Source organism: Perna viridis, chromosome 10, assembly GCF_037379345.1.
Source record: "Perna viridis isolate PV_CMFRI_1.1 ecotype Kerala chromosome 10, ASM3737934v1, whole genome shotgun sequence".
NCBI lineage: Eukaryota > Metazoa > Mollusca > Bivalvia > Mytilida > Mytilidae > Perna > Perna viridis.
The window spans coordinates 33,094,337-33,117,439 of record NC_142454.1 but is presented as its reverse complement, the minus strand read 5'-3'; the positions used below and the strand labels follow the sequence as shown (position 1 = coordinate 33,117,439).

General features: G+C 34.3%; 3 protein-coding genes across 3 annotated transcripts; 2 read left to right on the top strand and 1 right to left on the bottom strand.

The window, feature by feature from the left end:
- The first annotated feature begins 3,919 nt into the window (after positions 1 to 3,919).
- LOC148605475 (tubulin beta-4B chain) lies at positions 3,920 to 8,199 on the top strand. Its single transcript, XM_088548943.1, has 4 exons — positions 3,920 to 4,012; positions 5,970 to 6,078; positions 6,378 to 6,733; positions 7,157 to 8,199. The coding sequence occupies exons 1-4, from the start codon at positions 3,956 to 3,958 to the stop codon at positions 7,970 to 7,972; spliced, it is 1,338 nt and encodes a 445-aa protein (XP_088405069.1). The 5' UTR covers positions 3,920 to 3,955; the 3' UTR covers positions 7,973 to 8,199.
- A 2,046-nt stretch (positions 8,200 to 10,245) lies between these two features.
- Positions 10,246 to 21,888, top strand: LOC148605473 (TRPM8 channel-associated factor homolog). Its single transcript, XM_088548939.1, has 5 exons — positions 10,246 to 10,360; positions 16,163 to 16,315; positions 17,831 to 19,254; positions 20,410 to 20,643; positions 21,301 to 21,888. The coding sequence occupies exons 2-5, from the start codon at positions 16,177 to 16,179 to the stop codon at positions 21,730 to 21,732; spliced, it is 2,229 nt and encodes a 742-aa protein (XP_088405065.1). The 5' UTR covers positions 10,246 to 10,360; positions 16,163 to 16,176; the 3' UTR covers positions 21,733 to 21,888.
- On the bottom strand, positions 12,494 to 14,462 carry LOC148605474 (uncharacterized). Its single transcript, XM_088548941.1, has 4 exons — positions 13,976 to 14,462; positions 13,607 to 13,774; positions 12,920 to 13,315; positions 12,494 to 12,729 (listed from the first exon to the last, which is right to left on the bottom strand). The coding sequence occupies exons 1-4, from the start codon at positions 14,090 to 14,092 to the stop codon at positions 12,577 to 12,579; spliced, it is 834 nt and encodes a 277-aa protein (XP_088405067.1). The 5' UTR covers positions 14,093 to 14,462; the 3' UTR covers positions 12,494 to 12,576.
- Positions 21,889 to 23,103: the final 1,215 nt, after the last annotated feature.

Genomic DNA, 23,103 nt, shown 5'->3' with positions numbered 1-23,103 from the left:
CTTCTGGCTTTATTGTTTTTAATAAAATGATGGAAGAAAATACAATCTTTCTCTCACATTTGCATAAACAAGTATTGTTTTCAATCTACTACTTCAGAAGCCTTTTCTATTGGAGCTACATAGCTGAACACCAACCGCAATAAAAAGAAATTGAAACCAACCGATTATCCAGAACAAAAAGTATGGGAAAAATTAAAAAAAAATACTTTACACGATAGAATAATGAGAAAAAAAAACATATTAAAAACAGAAAAAAAATACACAAACTAAACAACTTTTAGCTGAACAGATTTGGAACAAATTTTACCGAACATGCAGCCATGTCAATCACACATGAGAAAAAAAGAGTCTTGATGAGAATCATAAACCAATACGGCATGCGGAGAAAACAGCAAGAAACCATAATAAAAAAAAACATAGAAAACTTGAAACATCGACCGTAGATATAAAATAAAATCAATAACTGGAACAATAAACAAATTCCGACGTCAAAGATATAATTTTAGAAAACCTAAAATAAACAGTTAAAATAGACCCTAAAATACAGTAACAATCAAAGTGATAACTGAAATATTATGTAGAAAAAAGACGTCAATGGTGAAACCGGATGAAAAACGCACGCATAGGGAGACTAAAAAATGCTTCAAACAGTTACTTCAAGGGACAAAGAATACGAACAATTCATATAAAAGTGAAAACTCAAACGAGATCTTGATCGACACAAACCAAATCTAAAACTTCTAATAGGGATAAAACAATGTCAAGTGTGCTACAAAAGTTCTTATAAGAAACAACAGATTTACAATCAGGAATACACATATATGAAAATGATGAAACGTGGTCTCTTAATATGAAACCAACTGAAACTATGAACAGAACATAAGTAAATGTACTATAAAAGAAAAAAAAAGATAATCAAAACCTACATGTTATCCCCTAAATGCAAACGTATCTGGTTCCAACATTGATCCTGGGCAAGATTCACAAAACCGATGGGCATTAATGCATCGCTAGAAACATCAGAATAAAGATAAAAATGGCACAACTTACGATAAGAGAACAAAACATGGTATATGATTCACATGACGGAGCCAGACATTCTCAGACTATTGATTGATCGATTGACATAACCAACACAACAAACAATTGGAACCATGCATTTTTTTATTGTCAGTAGATTATTTGTTCTTGTACATAGAGACGATGACCACTGACCCATGCCTTCCTCAAAAACATCAAGTCTTCAAAAGTTCCAATCTGAATTTTATCGCTGACCCATGCCTTCCTTAAAAACATCAAGTCTTCAAAAGTTCCAATCTGAATTTTATCGCAAGTTGTATTCACTATGCAGTCTGAAAGTATTAATGCACCCTTTCTTTGAGAACTTTTGAGTTGTGTCTACGATCACGGACATCGATTAAACAACAATCCTATTTATTATTGGGACTAACTCAGAGATCGACCAATGCTGGGTATTCAATACAATCCCAAATAAAAGGCGAAACTATTTATGTGTCATACATAGATTCACGTTAAGAGGAAACTTTTCAATATTTATTTTGTTCTTGCAACAGTGGATTTGATTCCTAAATCAACAGAAAGCTTTTAGAAATAAATACATATTAAATAATGTAGTCGCACTAAGCGACTTAAAAAGAATAAGCTATTAGTCTGTGACTGTGTATATACATGGACGTTCAATATTTCATATACAACGCTTACATTATTTTGGTCTTAGTAAGTGGAACCAGTGAAAGTTCGTTCTCGGTCAGTTGACAGAAAAGCAAACTTCATCAGTTGTGGGGTGAGGACAGGGGTACTTTTCCTCTCTCCCGTCCCTTCTACCCTTAACCCCCCCAAAAAAAAATCCTCTCTCCTGTATACCGCTGTCTCACCTTTTTCCGGGCCCTGTCTCCCTGTCTTCCTTTACCTCAATATCCGCAGTGCCATCAGTAAATGCTAAGGAGAAAAAATAATGGGTTTGCCAATTGGCAAAACAGCAAAAAATTGTCAATGAAGAGAAGGACCGCCAATAGTTTTCGTCAAAATTTATAGATACTGCAGTCCTTATCAAAATGGGTCGCTTTAATACCATTTTTGTTAACTCTAATATTTAATGGCAGAATAAACTATTGACATTATTGATGTTCCAATATCTTACTTATTGATTCGGTGTCTATACTGTGTACAAAAACTCTCATATAAGTAAGTATACATAATTTATATATCAATTACTATGGGTGGATTTATTACAGTTTTCTTAATCCAGACTTTAAATATTGACACTTATTAAAATTTCTACTAGTGATATAAACAAACGCCTACAAAGAGAATTCTGAATAACTAACACGATACCTAACGTGTTTGAACACAGAATAAAATAGGTGCACAAAATGAACTTCTAATCAGTTCATTATTTATTTTATTTTATAAGCCTATAACACAGTTAATCCACTGTTCTAACTTCATAATCAAACAGTCTCCTTATAATCGGTTTAACCAAAACAAGTCCGTTACTGTTTATGCTTAATGGTATTAGTCTTTGGAAATTTAAAATGACTAACCCCTTAAGCGGTTCTTCACATTTTTAAATTTTACTGCTTCATTCGATGTTCTAGCATTTTGTTAATGTCAAAACTCTTTGCTAAGAGCAATTTATTTGTATAACTTTTTGGCTATATTATGTCGATGATAATTATTGAATCAAGATTTCCTCTACAATTATTTACGACCCTCGTTTTTTTCTTGTCGAGAAAAACGAATTTAGCTTTATTTTTCAGCAGTCAACAACGAGATAAAACTATTTACATACGACAATCGTGCATATTTTAAAGTCTTTCTATCATATAGTTTTTACAAACTTATTAGTCATTGATTAATAATAATAAAAGTCATGCATGCCGTCTTTCCTTTAAGACTACTACCCCTAAAATAAACTTTTATTGGGCTAAAGCCGTTCATACCCCTTACAATGTGTCGATCTCGTGCATGAGTTTCCATTTTTAGCTAATTTTGTTGTATTAAGATAACCATGAAAACCAACCAATTGGTACCCCTTAATATACAAAAATATCAATCATATAAAAAAAAACATTGCGAAATCTTGTAATAGTTAATATTTGTTATATTACAGCTTCATTGGTGTCCTTCAAATCAAGAATAACCATGAAAAATGGTTCCCCTTAATATACAAAAATATCAATCATAAAATATTGCGAATTCTTGTTATATTTAATATATGTTATATTACAAATTCATATGACATCTGTTTGAAGATAAAAATACCAAACATATATAAATATAAGTAGACTCACACACATTTGTACAATATTGGAATTTAAAGAACATTCGTGTGGCTTCACCAGGCAACCCGCATGACGGTCGATTTTTAATGTGTCTTGATTATTTTTAAGAGTTTTTGGACTGATACCCCGGGACTGGTACTAACTAGCGTTGAGAAGATTTTGCATTTGTCCCCCTCTTTTTCTTGTACATGTATAACCGCTATTATATGTAACCCAAAATTCGTGAATATTTCTACCCAATTTTATAATTTATTTTTTGTTGCAATGCAACCGCCCCCCCCCCCCCCTCCCTTTCTCCCGCAAATATGATGATCATCGGATTATCACAAATTTAGCGTCTGGTCAATTATTTTAATCAATTGTTTTGTTTTCTAATTATTTTTCTACACGGGTTAATTGTTTATATCTTAATTCTATGTGAATACTACGCTAGCCTTCGGTAATTCCTATTTTTATCCAGACAATGAATTTGAATTATGATATAACCCCCGAGGTCAAGATGATAATCTACCCAATGAGAGTGTTCCTTTCTTGTTGCTATGAACATAACATTGATTTTGATTCGCTAGTGATTCAGATGGTATAAATAAGTGAAAAACTTTCTCGTTTGAATTAGTACTAAGCAGGTCACCGAAAGATAAAGAGCAAAAATGAGGGAAATTGTACATTTACAAGCCGGACAGTGCGGAAACCAAATTGGAGCCAAGGTAAAGAAATATTGATATTTTTATATTGTACAAGATGTTTCACATCGATCTTTTCAGAGATGGTGTGTTCGTGTACCTAATAACCGGCGTTTAAATAACACGTGTATTTTCCAGGTTCCGCCCAAAATTTTCCTTTTTAAAATTAAGAAATTAGATAAATGTGGTTAATTTGCATTTTGTGGTTTTCATCGTTTCATCTTATACACAGACATCGATTTATTCTATTCTTTTTTTTTTAATTTTCAATCTTTATTCTAATATTATCTTTCAGCTTTAAATGAAACATTATACCCCTATTTACAAACGACACTGGAATTGTTACTGTTTGCCAATGGTTTCCTCTATGTTCTAAAACCATGAAAGCCGCTTCTAAATATTGTCAAATGATCTCATGTTGGCCATTTTGTTTTTCATGACCAACAATAATTATTAAGGTGTAACTTGGCATGAATCATCGCTATCTGCCATGATTACAAATAGATTAACACGATGCCAAAGGCGTCGAGAAACAGTAGAAAGGAGTCCCGGGGGATCTAAGACCATTTTTGCAAATCTACCCAGAGATATTGCAATTTCCCATTTTGTTAAAAAAAATTTGAATTTTTAAAACCGGTTCAATGCGGTTAATCTAGGTCAAATGTTTAGAGGTTAACATCTGTTTCAGATATGATCAGACGATAGTTACGGTGATTCATAGTATTGTACACATGTTTAGAACACATATAATTTCGTTGTACATGTAATTAGCTTATCAAAAAGGGGGCATGTGAAAACGGTAGGAATTGAACTTATCAACTGATCCAGGAATCGATACGACGACTTGTCTGGTTTGAGGAAAAAAACGGGGGATCTAGAAAATTCTTAATTATATGTGTTCATGAGGATAGAAAATGGAAGCTAAATAAAAAAAATGTTTACTCAAAGGCAATGATTTTGAAAGGTCTCCAGCTTTGAAATAAAAGAGTATTAATTAATGGATGAACATGGAATTGTAGTAAAAGCTTCATGATTTTACATTTCCACAAAGACCCAGTAGGTGGCCTTAAATATTGTAAAGTCATGCAATATTAACACAATTACCATAAATAACCAATTAAATTCCATGACAAAACATAACATTACTATGTAGATTAGGGTTTGTTTCGGTAGAAAACGTCGAAAACAATAACTGTTAATTTACTACATGTAAATACATGTCTGGCTTCAGTATGAATGCATCATTTATTATTCATTGGTAACCAAGGAATTAAACACACAAACGTCATTCTCCAGTTAATAAATAATAAGGGCATTTTCAATTAAACCTTTGAAATATACCATGTATACTTAATAACTTGTGATGGGTTTACACCCAGTGTATTCAACACCTGAGTCATTTAAAAGAAAAGTGAATTGTGATTTAAATTTTACATATTTGAAGAAAAACTTACAGCTACATTTTCTTTTTTGCTTAAAAGTAATCGATAGTACTACCGTTAAAAAGCCAGGTGATTAATCAATAATTTATTAGTGAATGGGGAATTTAATTTACTTTACCGATGAATATAATGTAGCATCGTTGCTAGGTGAAATTCATCTCACGAGTGCTTTTTGGACAGCCACTCCGACTTAATTATTTAATTTGAATATATCAAGTGTATTTTATTGTACGACTAAGTATCGTGGTCTATCCTTACAATTCAATAAAATACTTATTTATTTACTGCTTGAATGCAACTACATCAAGTGAGAATGAAAACAATTTACAAGAAAACGTGTATTAATTGTTAACATGTAACATTTTATTACATGTACTCTGTTTGCCTTCCCTTTCAAGTGTAAAAAAATATGTAAAATTTTAGCCGGGAGAAAAGACAATAAAATGTTAAACATTCATAGACATATTTCTTTTGTCAAATGTTTTTAAGGTGGACAACTTAATACAAATGTATAATTTTGTTCGATTTTTTTTTTTCAGTTCTGGGAAGTAATCTCAGATGAGCACGGAATCGACCCCACTGGAACTTACCATGGAGATTCCGACTTACAGTTAGAGAGAATCAACGTCTACTACAATGAGGCTACAGGTACTAGCATCAAACTTTGTCTACATACATACTATTAAACAGATAAAATTTATTACTGTATGCGTCTCGCAGGGATTGAAATCCATCCACCTGTGTAATTTTAGTTGGTATGTTAAAGTTGGAAGCTATTCAACTTGCATCTTAGTTCTACCCTTACCAGAATATCTCAAGGTTTTTTTCAGATCTTCTCACTCTTAACTGTTTGTAATGTTTAAAAATTCAAGGAAGCATATTTATATTTTCGTTTGTGATTTCAAAAGTAATGAAAACTTGATGCTAAATTTTATTTACTTTTTCAGGTGGCAAATATGTACCACGTGCTATCCTTGTTGATTTGGAGCCTGGTACCATGGACTCTGTCCGATCCGGACCATTTGGCCAAATCTTCAGACCAGACAACTTTGTCTTTGGACAGAGTGGTGCTGGAAACAATTGGGCCAAGGGACACTACACAGAAGGTGCCGAACTTGTAGACTCTGTTCTCGATGTTGTCAGGAAGGAGGCTGAGAGCTGTGACTGTCTACAAGGATTCCAACTGACGCACTCTCTTGGTGGTGGTACCGGATCTGGCATGGGAACCCTGCTCATCTCCAAAATCCGTGAAGAATATCCAGACAGAATCATGAACACATTCTCAGTCGTCCCATCACCAAAAGTAAGTTGAATTAAAGCTGTGTATTTGGGGGACAAGTGTAGCTTCAGTTTCAAATTTATTTCAAGAATTTATTACCATGAATAATAAACTATTATCAACTCAACCTGTAAGAAAGAGTACAACGATGCCCCCAGAAAGCTTCCTTGATAGAAAATAATCAAATATGCATTGAAAGGTGCTATTTATATCAATTAGAAACAGGAAACAGGAAGAAATTATAGTATAAATGCACAAATATATATGTTACAGTATAGGGAACAGAACGGAAATTGATACAGAAGTTCTTGACACACATTTATAATCAACTTCTTCCTGAATACATACTTGAGAGAGCCATATAGACTAGACACTTTTGAATTGATAAATTTACATTTATATTTATTTAAAAGTTACCAATGTTGATCTAATATTTAATATTTTTAGGTATCCGACACTGTCGTAGAACCATACAACGCCACCCTCTCAGTCCATCAGCTCGTAGAAAACACAGACGAGACCTATTGCATCGACAACGAGGCTCTATACGACATCTGCTTCAGAACCTTGAAACTTACAACACCAACATACGGTGACCTCAACCATCTCGTGTCAGCAACAATGTCCGGTGTAACAACTTGCCTCAGATTCCCAGGTCAGTTGAACGCTGATCTACGCAAACTTGCCGTCAACATGGTGCCATTCCCACGTCTCCACTTCTTCATGCCAGGGTTCGCCCCCTTGACATCACGTGGTAGCCAACAGTACAGAGCATTGACTGTTCCTGAACTCACCCAACAAATGTTCGATGCCAAGAACATGATGGCTGCCTGTGACCCACGTCACGGTAGATACCTCACTGTTGCTGCCATGTTCCGTGGACGTATGTCAATGAAGGAAGTTGACGAACAGATGTTGAACGTACAGAACAAGAACAGCAGCTATTTCGTTGAATGGATTCCAAACAACGTCAAGACCGCTGTCTGTGACATCCCACCACGTGGACTCAAAATGTCCGCCACATTTGTCGGTAACAGCACCGCAATCCAAGAACTTTTTAAGAGAATCTCTGAGCAATTCACCGCTATGTTCCGTCGTAAGGCTTTCTTGCATTGGTACACTGGTGAAGGTATGGACGAAATGGAATTCACTGAAGCCGAATCTAACATGAACGACTTGGTCTCTGAATACCAACAGTACCAAGATGCTACAGCTGAAGAGGAGGGAGAATTCGAGGAGGAAGGAGAGGAAGAAGATGCTTAAACTGCATCAGTGCAATAAACTTGCCTTGCAATTAATTTTATATTTCTACTTTTCGAACTCTTGAAATCCTACTTCTACATTTCCTGAAGGTTTCTCGTGCTATTTTCTTGACAACTCATTTTCTACTTTTGTTGCAGGACAATACTCTACTACTACTTGTTGTTGTTGAACAAATTTTGTTATGTAGCTTGGTCTACAATGAATATAAAACAAAATGACAAATTAAATATTATGTTTGTTTTATTTCTTCCTCACAAGGTCTTCGATACGTAGGTACAATTAAATATGATATATAAAGCTTTTAGTGCGAAATAAAATACTTTATAGCCAAAAAAAAACAATATCGAAACATTAAAAATTAAACGAACGTCAAAATCCAAAACGTCAAGACGATCTACACGTACAGTGTAGCGAACAGAAGAAAATCTAACTACCTATGAACTGTAGATAGATGCAAATCACTAAAGCCATAGCAATATAAATTCCCGCAGTATACTGGAACTTACATCAGGTGTCCCGGAAGGGTTAGCGTGTCCTGCTCTACTAGCGGAAACTGTCCCATCGCAGAGGAGTAAAACAGTAAATGTGTCAACACATTTTGAATTCGTAATAGTGACATTAAAACTGCTTCCAAGTCCTCTATAATACATGTATGCAGGAGGCGGATTCATTAAAAAATAGTGGAAAATTATACTCGGTAATCACGGTAGCAAGGGTACTCTTAGCCAGTTAATTATTGGTAAAAGTAAAACGGGGTTTTCTATTTTCGTATACGAAATGCAAATCGGAACCAATAAATTAACTGCGGACATCAAAAAGCAATTCATACATTTCGACGCCAAATTAAAATACTACAAGTGCAAGTGAACAATAATTTAAAGTGGTATACTTTAAATTGGAAATCAATTGTATGTAATGCATTAATTGTACGTTTACTAAAGGTCTGTAACTAATCAGCTAGCAGATATTTCGTCGCTTAACAGGCATAAATTCATGTCCTGCATATTTGTGTCAAAGTAAGGGTGCAGATAGAATTTGGAAGTAAATCCCAAACGACCAACAATGACAAGTTGCGATAGTTCCGATCCAGACATTTATGTAGAAAGGGGCATTGAGGGTGTCATTTGCTAATTTCTTACCGAAAATTTGCTCAAAATTAACTTCTTCGAAAAAGGAGGATGGGTTCCAACTTGCCACAGAACATTCGTATAATATTTACTTATTTGCAATGAAACGGTATTTAAAGAAATCAAATTTCTCTTGAGGGAGATATAGAGTGTGAACCACAGTTTACTGCGTACGCATCAATGACGATCCTATTCAATGTACGGGAGTTTTACAAGAAACAAACACATGCCGAACTTTTAAGTGCCAGTCCCTGTAAGAATCAGGCAGTGCCGGGTGAAACATGGTGTGAAAAAAACAATAATTTTGATAGCGTAATTTGACTATTTGCACTAACAGAATCAAGGGAAATAGACAAGATTTTCTATATCATGATGAACCATTGAGTTACAATTTCATTGGAATGCACTGAAAATGAACATTTCACGGGCATGTTACTCTGTCAAAAACCTCATTTTTCTAAGATTCTATTGAAAAAAATCAGCGCAAAGCTAGTGATGCAGAGATTAAATAATGGTATTTTCAAATAGAGAAAGTATCCTTGAGTGATATTACATTGTCAGATTGGTGGGGTTTTGACATGCATGTTTCTGATTTTTCCCATTTTGCCTGATTTTTACAAACACTTACACTTAATGTCTAAACAACCAACTCGTGGGTTTTACATCATTACAAACAATGATTTCCCTTATATGTAAAACCACAATTTTTTTTTCCAACGAAAATAATGGCAAGCAAGGAAATTTTATCATAGATCATACATCACGTGCATTGCACTAGAAATGAAATCGATTCTTGGTTTTTCACTTCAGATTTTTTTTTGTGTTTTGTTGTGTTTTTTTGTTACAATTCTTTTTTCCAATTATGAAATCAACTCAATCTAATACAATAAGAAATGTTCAAATTTCACACATCATCTCTCACAAGTCGAAAAGTTGGAAAGCATAAATGATGTGAATGAGAAGCTCCCGCCAAAACAGATCTCCCGGATGTTTCGACGAAGGAAAGATGTTTATTCCCAACTTTTTTATTTTATTCATTTCTGTGATATCGACAGTTGTAATCTCTCGACGATTCATATAAAGGTATTAATATAGATCTTTTTAATCTAAGAAAAAAAATCGAGTTTTATAAATCGCTGTCTAGTATAATAGTCGACAAGCCATAGCAGTAATCCATTGCATTGATTGAATCTTATGCATTGGATGAAACAAGCAACATCTGCGGGGAAATTTCTCCGGTATATGTGGACACTGCGATGTGGTAAGTTGTCTACGTGTTTTAATGTGCACGTATTTCTATTCTCTTATATAGAATATCTCATAATCAAAGTTTCGGTTCATGCACCATGTTATCTATAAACTTCTGATAACAACTCATACTTAACTTTGAATTTATAACACAACACTTGATAAAATGGTTCACATTTTTTTATATGACCGTTTAAGACATTTTTCCTTCTTTGTTTACAAATATATAACGAAAAACGCGTGACAATATATAATCAGTTTGGTACCTCAAACAAACCCCCCTCCCCACCCACATTACATGTCACAAACATATGAGATACAAATAGATGCCAATATTACAATGAAAAGCATAGAATAATACGATGTATAAGCAAATAGCTCCCTAACCCATTCAATGCTACCGAGAAGGGAAGCAAACAAATACATGTATCTATAAGCGTGTAGCCATGAGCAAGGTCCTGAAAACATGAATTGTAGGGATTTAAGTAAACCCCATGAATATCATTAATCGTGGCAAGCTCAAACTTAGACCTAAAGTACAATTTACAAATAAATTTATAACCATTTTTAACAAGTACTTCAAATTTTTTTGTCATATAAACACATTTGCATGATATGAAATTCAATAAAACGTTTAGTATGGCCTTTAACAAATAATAGATTTTCCCCCGAGACGAACTTCTTAGAAATTCTAAAAAATGTTCTTTTCGTTGCGTCAAAAACTTTCAACTTGAAAAAAAAATCGTTGTTTACCCTCTGAAACCTCAACAACTGTACAAAGAAAGATAACCCCAGCGAAATTATATTGATTTTTTTCAACGTGTATGTTACAGAAAATGAATTATGATATAGTTGTGAAACCATGCTTAAACTTTTTGAGGATCGTTCAGTAGGCTGTTCAATTTCATGACACAATAACGATTATAATTTTAGGCCAATCAATTATCATGCACAGAGACACCTTCCGTGAATCTGTTGAAAATTCGAGAATGTTACAGTGAAATCCTGATTTCTTTTAAAAAATTAACCCGAAAAGTCGTAATAATGCTGAAAGCTATTAACTTACTTAACGAAAATGGATATGGTGAATATATCTGAGACAACAACCAAAGCGGGGTGAAAAATAATCAGATCAAGGCCACCTATGGGCCTTCAATGGACAACGAGGAAACCCTAACACCACTGGGCAGGCTGCAGCTGGTCCCAAAACATCATACACTGGTACAGCGAAATATTTGCCCCTTTAAATTTCAGCAACATAGTACACTGAAAGTGAAAACAAAACAAGACACACAGAGGCAAAAAATATTGAGTAGGGACAAGCGCAAAATGCGGCGGGGTAAAGTACTTTGGTGTGATACCCCCTCCCCCACACACGAATACATGAACACACATACTTTTAAAATTGTCCACTGTGGAAAAAAATATGACACAACTAAAGTTTGAATCTCTTTTTAAAACATTATTAAAGACACTGCATATGTTACACAAGAACAAAGAAAGGACTACTTGTAGTTAACTGCATGACGTACCATCTCTAGACCCGTTTAAACCTATAAAATGTTTTCATTGAATGTAATATCGATCCCAATTCTTGCCATGCGGGGTTGAGAACCACGGTACATCATTAGTCATACAATAAGGACACACAACCATAGAATTTCTCAAGTGTCACTCCTACTGTATTTGTGCACATGTTCGTGGATGACATTTTCTTCTTGTTTCGTTTTGTTTTTGTAATAACCTGATTTTCTTTTGAATGCTGGTTTTGCCTATTTATTTAATAAGCTTTTGCTTAAAAATACTACATTGTAGTTGTGTAATTCTGCATATGCATTAAAGAATATGATTTAAAATATGGAGAAAACTTTGATCTCGAACTTTACTTTTTTTGTTACTTTTAATATGCGATTCCGTATACTGTTCTCTCATTTATGTGCATTACTTCCAAATATTTTCTTACTGTTAACAAACACGTACAGTAATGTATTATTGATCTTTTTCATATAGCTACCGTTTGCTATCTGTTGCAAAAAAATTGCACAAACTTAAGTAAAAGTTCCGACAAAATGGAGATTCCAACAGCCAGACCCCGTACCCACTTAAGCTTGTATTAGCAACTGGGTTATCAATAGGAAGTACTGTAAACCATAGCAATAATTTTAATAAATACTAAACAATGATAACAATTTTGTCATTTGAATGAAATAACCAACACCATGTATGAAACTATGAGCTAGTACATGACAATTTCTTCGCCTTTTTCCTGATGAATCGTCCAAATCTTCGAATTTGTGTAAAAGCCCGAGTGATAACGGATGGTTTCTTGCTGATGATAAAAGGACTGCCTATTAGTCTAGGTACATCTACTGAGTGTTTTGTCTGAAAAATAATATACACAATCACCGATTAAAAAATTATACATTTGAATGTCAATTGAAATATTACAAAAAAAAATGGTTTAGATTTTATTTCATTTCATAGCTGTATGTTTTTAATCCGAACCGTTAGAACAAAACATTACAGAACATTTGTATAAGTTAAATCTATAATTTGACTACAATGTTCATACCTGCTCCTCCATTGAAACGACTGTAAGCAGTGAATCCGACCTAGAAGGCAACAGGTCTCTTGATCTTGAATTGACAGTATCTGGTGTTTTATTGACCGAGGGATCAATATCAAACTCCTTGCCAGAAGGGATGGATTCTTGTGATCTTGAACCGTAATGGTCTAATGTGGTACTGGCCAAGTGATCAATGTAAAACCCCTTCCGAGAAGCGATGGATTCTTGTGATCTTGAACCGACAAGGTCTGATGTGTTTGCATGGACCACGTGATCAACCTCAGATGGCACTGCAGGGACCAAACTAGCCGAAGGGATCACAAAGTCTTGGTCGGGGGTTAATGTTCTGAAGCTTGTTGGGGATAATAATCTGCTTGTGTCGTCGGGTCTTTCTTTTTTGTCCTGGAGAAAGTTTTAAATTTTGTTAATACATATATTAATGTACATACACAAACTTCAAATTAAAGAAGCGATTTCGTTTCCGTGGTAATTTCGATCATACTATCCTTTTTCCTAAAGTGTTGCGCCTTGTTTTTAAATATTTTAACATGATGGATATTTTATAGCGGTTAAAATAATTCTAGTTGTCGCCTAGTTACTGGCATCTTTATCTGCTTGAACGCGATTTAAAGATTGCAACGTCGAAAATACTGTTGTAGAAAAAAACGCTTTAAAACTTTTCAATATACTCACCGCGTATATAATTTGCTCATCCGTGTTATATATGTACGTTTCATCATTTATTTCCCCTCTTTCTCTCATCATGGCGTCCATTTCCTCTTGAAAAAGTTTCTCGTTTTCTTCTTCGTTGTTGAAGAGATTTATCTCGCTTGCGCTGAAATCTTTGTAGATCAGAGTTTCCTAAGTAAAAATTACAAATACATGTACAGCATGTGTACTTGTAAGGAGAACAACACAACTTTTTTGGGGGGTGTGAAAGGATCAGAGATAATCCAAAACTTAATGATGAATACAAAGGAGAATTTTATTCTGAATCATTATAAAATAGTAAATAAATAAAACCCTTGTATTTCTTGTAGTTTAAAAGATATGAAGACTCACCGAAAATTGTTCATATTTATGGGAGTCTTCTGAGTATCCTGAATCCCAAAATTCTTCACTAGGGCTAGACATAACGCCTGCAATATCACCGGAGAAATTTCCGTGCAATCCAGACATGTTGCACAAACGGAATGACCTTCTAAGTGCAAAGGGACGTTACTATGGGAGTCGGGCGAAACGTCATAATTTCGACTGTGACTGGTCATGATAGCCCCATCAAACGGAGTCAGGGTGGATCAAAGATTTCAGGTTATGGATGTAACTAGAGTTACGACCGAGGGAAAAATATTGGGTTAGAATTTAAAAAAAAAAACAAACAAACGAACAAAAAAACAAAAACAAGATTCCATTCCCCCCCAAAAAATCCCAATTTAAGAATGGTCGAACGCCGGGGTGTCCCCTGTGAATATGCACCTGGAAGTGTAGACAAGAAAAACAAGGTGTGTGTGTTGTTATTATGCTCCGCCCAACCCAGTTTGACTGTGACTACATTTTCTGTCCGACTCATGTTGGCCCACTTAAAAAAAATACCGTGCTTAAAGAAGTTAAACTTTCATGATTAGGGTGCTGTTATATTTAGGCCCATTGTTCCGTACTTTCAAACACAGAATTGACAAGGTTTAATTTTGTAAAACTTATAAAATTGTAAGTTGAACGTCCGTAGATATATTGTTTAAATGTTATACCTAGACAGATATTAAAATGAAGAATGGCATCCGGAATGTTTCACTCCCCTACCGTATTTCTCGCCTCTGCATTTAAGTGATTGATTTTCAGATGCATAATTTCATACGAACTTAAGGAGCTGAAATTGCGAGAAAATGAATCGAAAAAAGATGTTAATATTATCATCTCCTCCATGCCTGCTTTCCTTCTGTGGGAGATTTTTAGTGTCTGATATTCATAAAACATACAGTATTTGGCTGTTAGTTTTGGTAACACTTGTGATCTGTACTAAAACGCTAAAATAGTTTCATTTTTAATCACGGTTGACCCCACATCCAAGATTATAAAAAAAAATTGTACTTCTTTATAAAAAAACCAACAACAACAACAACAAACCAAAAAAATCAAAGCCTCAAATAAGCTTTACTTCAGCAAAATGTGACCAATTTCAAGAATTGACCTAGCACTACCTTAAATCGTTTCTTGCTTGTTCCGTGCTTGATGGTTCAGATTAGCAGTAAAGTGAAGCTTCATATTGATGTTGTAATGAATTGTTACAAAGTGGTTACGTTTGATTTTTTTAATTAATTTATGTTGAAAGCCTGAATAAAATATTATCTTTAGTTGTTACTCGTGATACAGGATTTTAGGTTACAGGGTACGCCGTAAATAGAATTTAATGCCTCGGTAGCAAGGCAAGCAACTTTGGAGGAAATAGTTGGTATTCTTTTCGATTGTTGGAATCAAAATTTATAACTAAAATGAAATAAAAATATGCCATTCTATAACTTTCCATCCCCAATATCAAATGAATTCTTTTTCCCATAATAACATTGTTTTTTTTATTAACTGCAATGGTTAAAGAGAAAAAATACATAGTAAACATTGAAATTCATTCAAAAAGGGAGAAAACTCTTTGTTTTTTTACCTTAGCAAAATATGGGTTGCTTTGTTTGTGAACTTTAATGTCGTTTTCCGAGTCATCTGTTGTCGCATTAAAAATCTTTATACTATTTGATGAACCATATGATATAAACATTAATTGGAACAAAAATTCAGTAGGGTAAAATTTACCATATGCCAACCATAGGATCTGCCTGATTTTTACATGGACAGCCTCTTAAATACTTATGATTCTCAGCCGTATTGCATGACAATATAACATTCCTGCGCATTATACTTCAAATCTTTTCTCTGATATGCAATATTTTAAAATCAGAGACAGAGATTAAAAAGTAAACAAATTAGAAGTACAAATTCCTCATATATGAGATAATAATTTAGTGTTGCATCCGTATATGAAAATAAACTTTTACGTGATAATCCCGGAATACGGATTCTGATAATCCCGGAATACGGTTCTGATGGGTCTATAATAGTCAAATGAACATCAACATATTTATAGTTTAAGTTGCTTGTATTAACATTTAAACAAGTTTATTCAAAATATTTAAAACAATAAGGTATATAAGTTTTTATTATCATTATAATCTTGCTTTATTCTGTTTTCATATCATACAGAATCTTGAAAGGAAATGGACGAATGGCGGACGGAAATACTGGATGGAGTTGTCGAAGTGAACTTTGGTGGTATTCCTGGTATCATATTAGTGAGTGGGGAATCTTCCACTGCGGTAATAGCTAATACAAGAGGACAGGTTCTATGCGCCGTAGGTATGTCATTTTGTATGCTTATTACCTTCACCCTAATCAATCAATTAAATTAGGTGCATTTGATTTGTTATCATCGGAAGAGGTTTCATGTCACTGTACATTTTCTGGTCGTCGGAATCCCACTGTTATTTACGCTTCTTATACATGTGGTGAAAAAAGAAGCAAGCGTAATCATCCGTGAGTTTCCGACGATTACGTTTTCAAAGATGTTATCAGATTGCATAGAAGAAAACGATTTTTTACTTTCTCTACTCTCTGTGATAAAATTGAAGTTTTAACATGCTCACTAAAGCTCGCGCGTAGAAAATCTAATTTAAGGACTCGGTCAAGAGTGAAGCTGTCATGAAAGCCAAAGTGCAGCTTTGATGGAAACATTTCCCTTCGATCTGAAAATAACTCAAATCCTTGTTATCATAGATCTTACATATACATGTGAATATATCTTAAAGATTTATAGAACACGTTTAACGATAATCCGCTAGTTGCGATGTTTCGTACAGCAAACTGTACCGTGTCAAAGTTTGTAAATTTTAAAGAAAAAATGTGGAAAGAATTATTGTATGCAGTATAAACATGTAGCATTTGTATATTCGCAATGCAAATTTTATGGTAAACAATCATAATTTGAAAACATTTTAGTTCATTGTTGTATCGTTCTCACATCGACATTAATTTATAGCTGTTTGAAGCGAAGTGAAGGGAAAATGGGATATTTACAAGGCGTATTTTTATTTTATATTAATTTTGTACATTATACTTATCACATTAACAATAAAATAAATATAGAATATGTTCGCGTTATTAGTGACTCCTGTGGTAAGTATAATGTACATTTAAATTAACATAAAATCTCTTCTTGAGATTAAAAAATATCCATTTTTGGCTTTTTGACACATCTGTGGGTGAAAACTTTCTTTGGTAGTTTTAAAATGACTGATATCTTAAGTACCGGTATTTTTAACTTGGTAGGCACTTGTCATAAGAAGTCAGTAATATTTCTTATGTTTTGAGATTTCAAGAATTCAGGCATTTCAGAAATACTTCATTTTCGAAAAATACTTGTATTTTCTATCTTACAATATTTATTCTAGAAATGAGACACCTGCTCTGATCTACTTAAATTTTATTCTAATTGATTAATTCAGATAATATTGCTATTTGTGCAATGAGTGCAGTTCCAAAGGGTGCAGCGGTTGTAACCCCCCTTTTTGGAAACTTCCTGTATTTTTTTTTGGCGAAACTTTGACTAAATAAGCAAATGATACTCTGACCTCTTTTTAAAATACAATATTTTTACGAATCTCTCTCTGATAAAATTGAAGAATCGCCCTTGGAGTGTATAGAAAGTGCATTTGTGCATTTCCCTAATTTCAAAAGAACTCAAATTGGTGTTACATGTACAGGGATCTTCTTGTAGTATTGATTTGAAAATGACAAATTAGTAAGATAGTTTGGTGCTTACCAAGAATCACTTAAAAATCTCTATTTTCAAATTAAATTTTATTAATTTTTCAGCCGAACTTGGAAAAGGAAGGGTTGTGGTCTTTTCACACAACAGTTTACTGGGTGATTTTGAAAATTTTGAAAGGAATAAATTTGGAAACGAGAGATTCAATAGAAATGTCATCAAATGGATCACCAAGGGAACAGACGACGGGACTAAAATTCAAAAATTTGGGAGCTACATCGGAACATTAGACAAACTTCCTGCAGACAGCAAAGTTTTGACCTGGTCCGGTTGGCCAGAGCTGACAACAGAAGCCAGGAACCAGCTATTTGAATGGATTGAAGGTGGTGGTGGTCTCATTTGTGGTTGCTGCCCATGGGGAGTTTCTCAATTAAAAAAAGTTCCAGTATCTTGCCTTCCACTCACTCAAATATTGTCTAAAATAGGAATGGCGTTTGCTGGGAAAATGCACTTTAAGAAAGACACCGGCAATAAAGTTCTCATGGCTGATAACCTGGCTCATTTGAGTAAGCTGTCTAGTCTAAGCGAAGCCATAAAAACTCAAGAAGTAAACGAGAATTTGTATGACACAATAGTAGATCACGTGTGTCATTTACCTGATGAACTCTTTAACCGGCATGAATCGACTTTTATGGATCTCATACACCACCTATCGCCAAATAACGATCACGTGCCTGTCAAAAATACACCAATTAAGTGCATGCATCGTAAAAACGCAGCGATCCTGCAAGGTCACGTGATGGTGAGACAAGGCATAATGGGTAATCAAGTCATAGCAGACGGTATCAACGATTTCCCGGGAACATTTGACAAAAACTCAGAATTAGAAAATATCTCGGTAGAACTTTATTCCGACGGCCTTAAGAGACGTCAAGCAACCGGATACTATCTTCCTGCTGGAACTACTTTGGAGGTTTCATGGGAGGGAAATCGAATCCCCTGGAAGCTTTACATTGGAGCCCACACTGATAACCTTCAAAATAAGAAAGCAACCAAGGCATTCGAAAGGTGGCCTATGATCATATCGAAAACACATCTCGGTCCAACCAAAACAGAATGCAATGTACCTAAAAGAGTCAGCAGCCCCTTCGGAGGATTAATTTACATAAGGTGCTCTAAAGCTGGGCCGGATGATCAAATCAAGATAAACATGCACAACGTAGTCCGTTCTCCAATGTTTACCTACGAAACAGCAGAAAAATGGGGAGAAAACTCTAAAAACCCTGGAATCTGGTGCGATGTCATCGGTAAAAGAATTGCTTTTACCTTACCTTCTAGATCAGTTCGAGACTTGTCAGACCTAACAGAAACTATGAAATTATGGGATGCCGTAGTCGAAACTTACATTGATCTCTTAGGTAAAGACGCATCTAATGGTCGGGGACAGTGGGTAGTTTCAGATATTCAACCGTCAGCTGGTTACATGCACAGCGGTTATCCAATCGTGACCCATTTGGATGTTACAGACCAGGTACGTTGAATTAAAATCAAAGATACTTGTAAACGGATTCGGAAGAAGCCTCTTGATGTCACTCCCTCTATTTACATAGGCAATATTTTTTTGTATTATTCAGATTTAGTCTCTATGGTCAAAATCGTTCCAAATATAATTTCTCATAGCGAAAGGAGAATAAATCTGAAAAATAAAAAAAAAATGTTGCCTAGGTAAAAAAGGTAGTGTGACATCAAGAGACTCCATCAGGTCCTGTCTACAAGTAATTGTGGACTTCATGAGTTTAGTACGTCTGAATATGTTGAAGGTAAACAAGAATAATGATCGTCTTCCAGCATGGCCATTATGGGGGCAAGATCTATCATGACAATATTAAGTGTACATTGATACGCGACCGACATTGTTTTCTACAAATACATAAACTTATGGTCATATTAGGTTTTTTTTAGAGATCCTGCCTAAGCTGTACAATGACTTTCAATCGCAGAAATCATGTTTTCTAAGGAATGGCACGGAGAACAATTTGTTTGCAATATTAGACTAAGTGTCTTAGAGCTACTTTCTTCAGTGTGTGGCGCTGCGTAATAAGTATCGTGGTACAGTTGATAAAGATAAGATGAAGAATTGAAGGAATGGTTTCAAATTGGAGTTAAATTTACATACATACCAAAGGAAAATGCTATAGTACGGAAGCCTTTTATAATAGGTTATTAATTTGTCATAACAAATTATTTAATTTGATATGACTAATTAGTGATTTGATTTAACAAGTACATGTATCAAGTTAATAATTTGATATAACAAATTAACTAATTACTAACTTGTAATAACAAATTAGTAATCCGTTATAATCAAATTAAATAATCTGTAGTAACAAATTACCTATCTGTTATAACAAATTATAACAAGTAAATAGCATGGCCCTAAAAGGCTCCCGTTCTTTACTTTAAATGCAGAGTATCTTTTCCGTCTGGAAACGGACTGGTACTTTGATACATGCCTTGGTAACGCCTTACAAGTTTTTTTTTACTTACAAATGGTTTAATTTTGTTCATGTGGAAATTTGTCAATAAGTCATTATCTTCTCATAAAGACTACTGTTGAGAGTTTTTATATGTGATAAGTTGATATTGTGTTGCGAAAAAAAAACAACATTTTTTTGTTTTATTTCAGAACCGACCGAACATTTTTCAGTTCCAAAAAGAAAATATCATGAAGGAGGGACGATGGGGGTTGTTTCACGAGATTGGTCATAATTTTCAAAATGGCCTTTGGACGTGGCAGGGTACTGGCGAGGTGACATGCAATATATTTACCCTACATGCAATGGACAAAATTTGTGGAATAAAACCGTGGCTCCATCCGTGGCTCCAAAAACAGTTAAAGGGAGTTAAATCATTCTTTGAGGTACGGTATTTGATATAAGCATTTTATAATGGGTTGCAGTTAGCTAAAACTACTTCCGGGTACTTCCAGTATTTCTTTGAATTGCATAGTTGTAATACTGATAGATTTTTATCAGCAAAGCCAGTGATGCAGAGATCAAATAATGGTCTTTTCAAATAGAGAAAGCATCCTTGAGTAATATTACATTGTCAGATCGGTGGGGTTTTGATATGTATGTTTCTGATTTTCCCATTTTGTCTGATTCTTACGAACACTTACACTTAAATTGCAATTGCTACTGTCACGGCTTCTTCTACTTGTATCTATATGTACATGTGCAATGTACTTGTAAATAGGAGTTAGAATTTTGATTAAGGTGAATTCTGTCTAATCTGAACACAGCATAAACTGGGCTATGCAATAAACAGACTGAGGCTTATCATTTTTTTCTAAAGTCCTGTAATATATTAAAAAAATTATCGAAGTATATTAAACCAAAGACTAAAGTCTTGCAAAATCTATGAGAAACGGTTTAGTTTGGACCGGTTTTAACATAGACCTTTGTTTTACATTGGCCTTTGCGTAAATTTGCATTGTCATATGTACACCCAGTCGGTCGTGACAGCAAAATGTAAGCTTTATCAAACATTCTCAAAACTTCTAAACGATTTCTTTCAGGGAGGTGCAGATTTTAAGACATGGAGCTCTAAACCAGGAGTAGCATTGTTTGTATACGCACAGCTGGCTCGAGATTTTGGATGGGATTCTTACAAGAAAGTATTCAGAATATACAATGACCTTCCAAAAGATTCACACCCAAAGACAAAAGAGGATAAAATAAATCTGTGGGTGACTACTTTTTCGGAAGTAGTGAAAAAGAACTTAAGTCCACTATTTGATTTTTGGGGATGGCCTATCAAAGAATTTGATGAAATAAGCAAGTTCCCAATGTTTCTACCAGATGACGATATTACGAATGATATTGGTAAGGAAAGAGCAATGGCCATAAGGGAAATATATACCATTGATATTTCTAAAGACGACGAGGATCGTGCCCTTGATAATATCGATGTATCGTCAGAAGACCAATCGACTTGTGGCTTGATCTGACATACGAATATTAATTATTTTCAAGAGAGTCAAATCATAAAAACTACTAGAGTTCTTACGAGCACACGTACAGTACTTTTACAAGTGAGAATTCTTATGTACTTAGTCTATCTCTGTAAATTTTGTATGTTATAAAATTTTCAATAAAGCCCGATACAGAACATATAATTCCAGAATCCTTAATTTTTTAACAAATAATTGCTAAAGTAAATGGTGTTTTTCCGTTGCCTTAACTTAAGATGTTTGTACAATATTGTCAAGTTTTTCTGCTGCGCTTTATACTTAGAAATGAATGATTTCGCCTAAATGTCAATAGTGTTGAGATGTTGGTCATTAATTAATGAGTCTACGTGTCGTTATTTGACTTTTTAGTTTATTTTGAAGACATGTCATCGTTCTGTTACCGTGTATTTCATTACTTTTGTTGTCGGGGCCTTTCAGAGCTTACTTGAAGGTATCACCGTGTGTTTACATATTTTGGTGATCTCTATAAGTATTAGTATTTATACAAAGGTTAAACGATGGTCCATTTGTTCCTATTTCTATCGTTTTAGATAAAAAAAATCCCATGGGGGCTGTTTTTTTTTAAGTAGAATAATCTTTTTAAAAGATAATTCTGTATTTCGAGAAGAGACTTGAATTTCCGAAATGACAGCACAACACGTTATTACAGAATAAATAACTATTTAGGAATACGTGAATTGAAAAGTAACAATATTAATGTCAGAAGTTGATATTAAGAATGAACATATTCTAAACGTCTGTCAAAGCTCCAAAGCAGTATGCTTGAAATTTATTCAGCTCAATTTCTATTTTGCAACTTGTTAAGATCGACGGCCTTTGTTTTCTCGAGTGCCAAATAGTAAGATTTTTTAGACACATTTTCATGGTTGTTCGTGGCGTTCCCTAATAGAAAATATTACACATACATGAAGAGATGTTGTTGATAGCAGCATTTTCCAGATTAAGAGTAACTGATTAACAAATGGACAAGCTTTTGGAGAAATACAAGAAGAGAGGGAGAGGGCAAAAATTATAGGGAGGAAGCGTTAAAATAATCTTGTTGACATATTTAGGTGACCTTTAAAATGGTCATTTGGAATTTTGAAAATTCACATTCAGTGCAGTTTCTCTCCAAATACTTTATATTCACTAGATATATCTTACAGCGAGATGGCGGCTCTCAGTTCAGCTTAGTTGGCACCCAATTTGGTAAGTTCAAACAAACAGACTTGACATCTTGGAGAGATCTGAACAAAACTCTGAAATCTGCTTGAGATGAGATCAGTATTGAAGAAAGTCTTGAGGCAATTTCTAAGCTACAAACAAGTATAAACAAGTACTGTCTTTAAAAAAAGATAGCCGACGCAG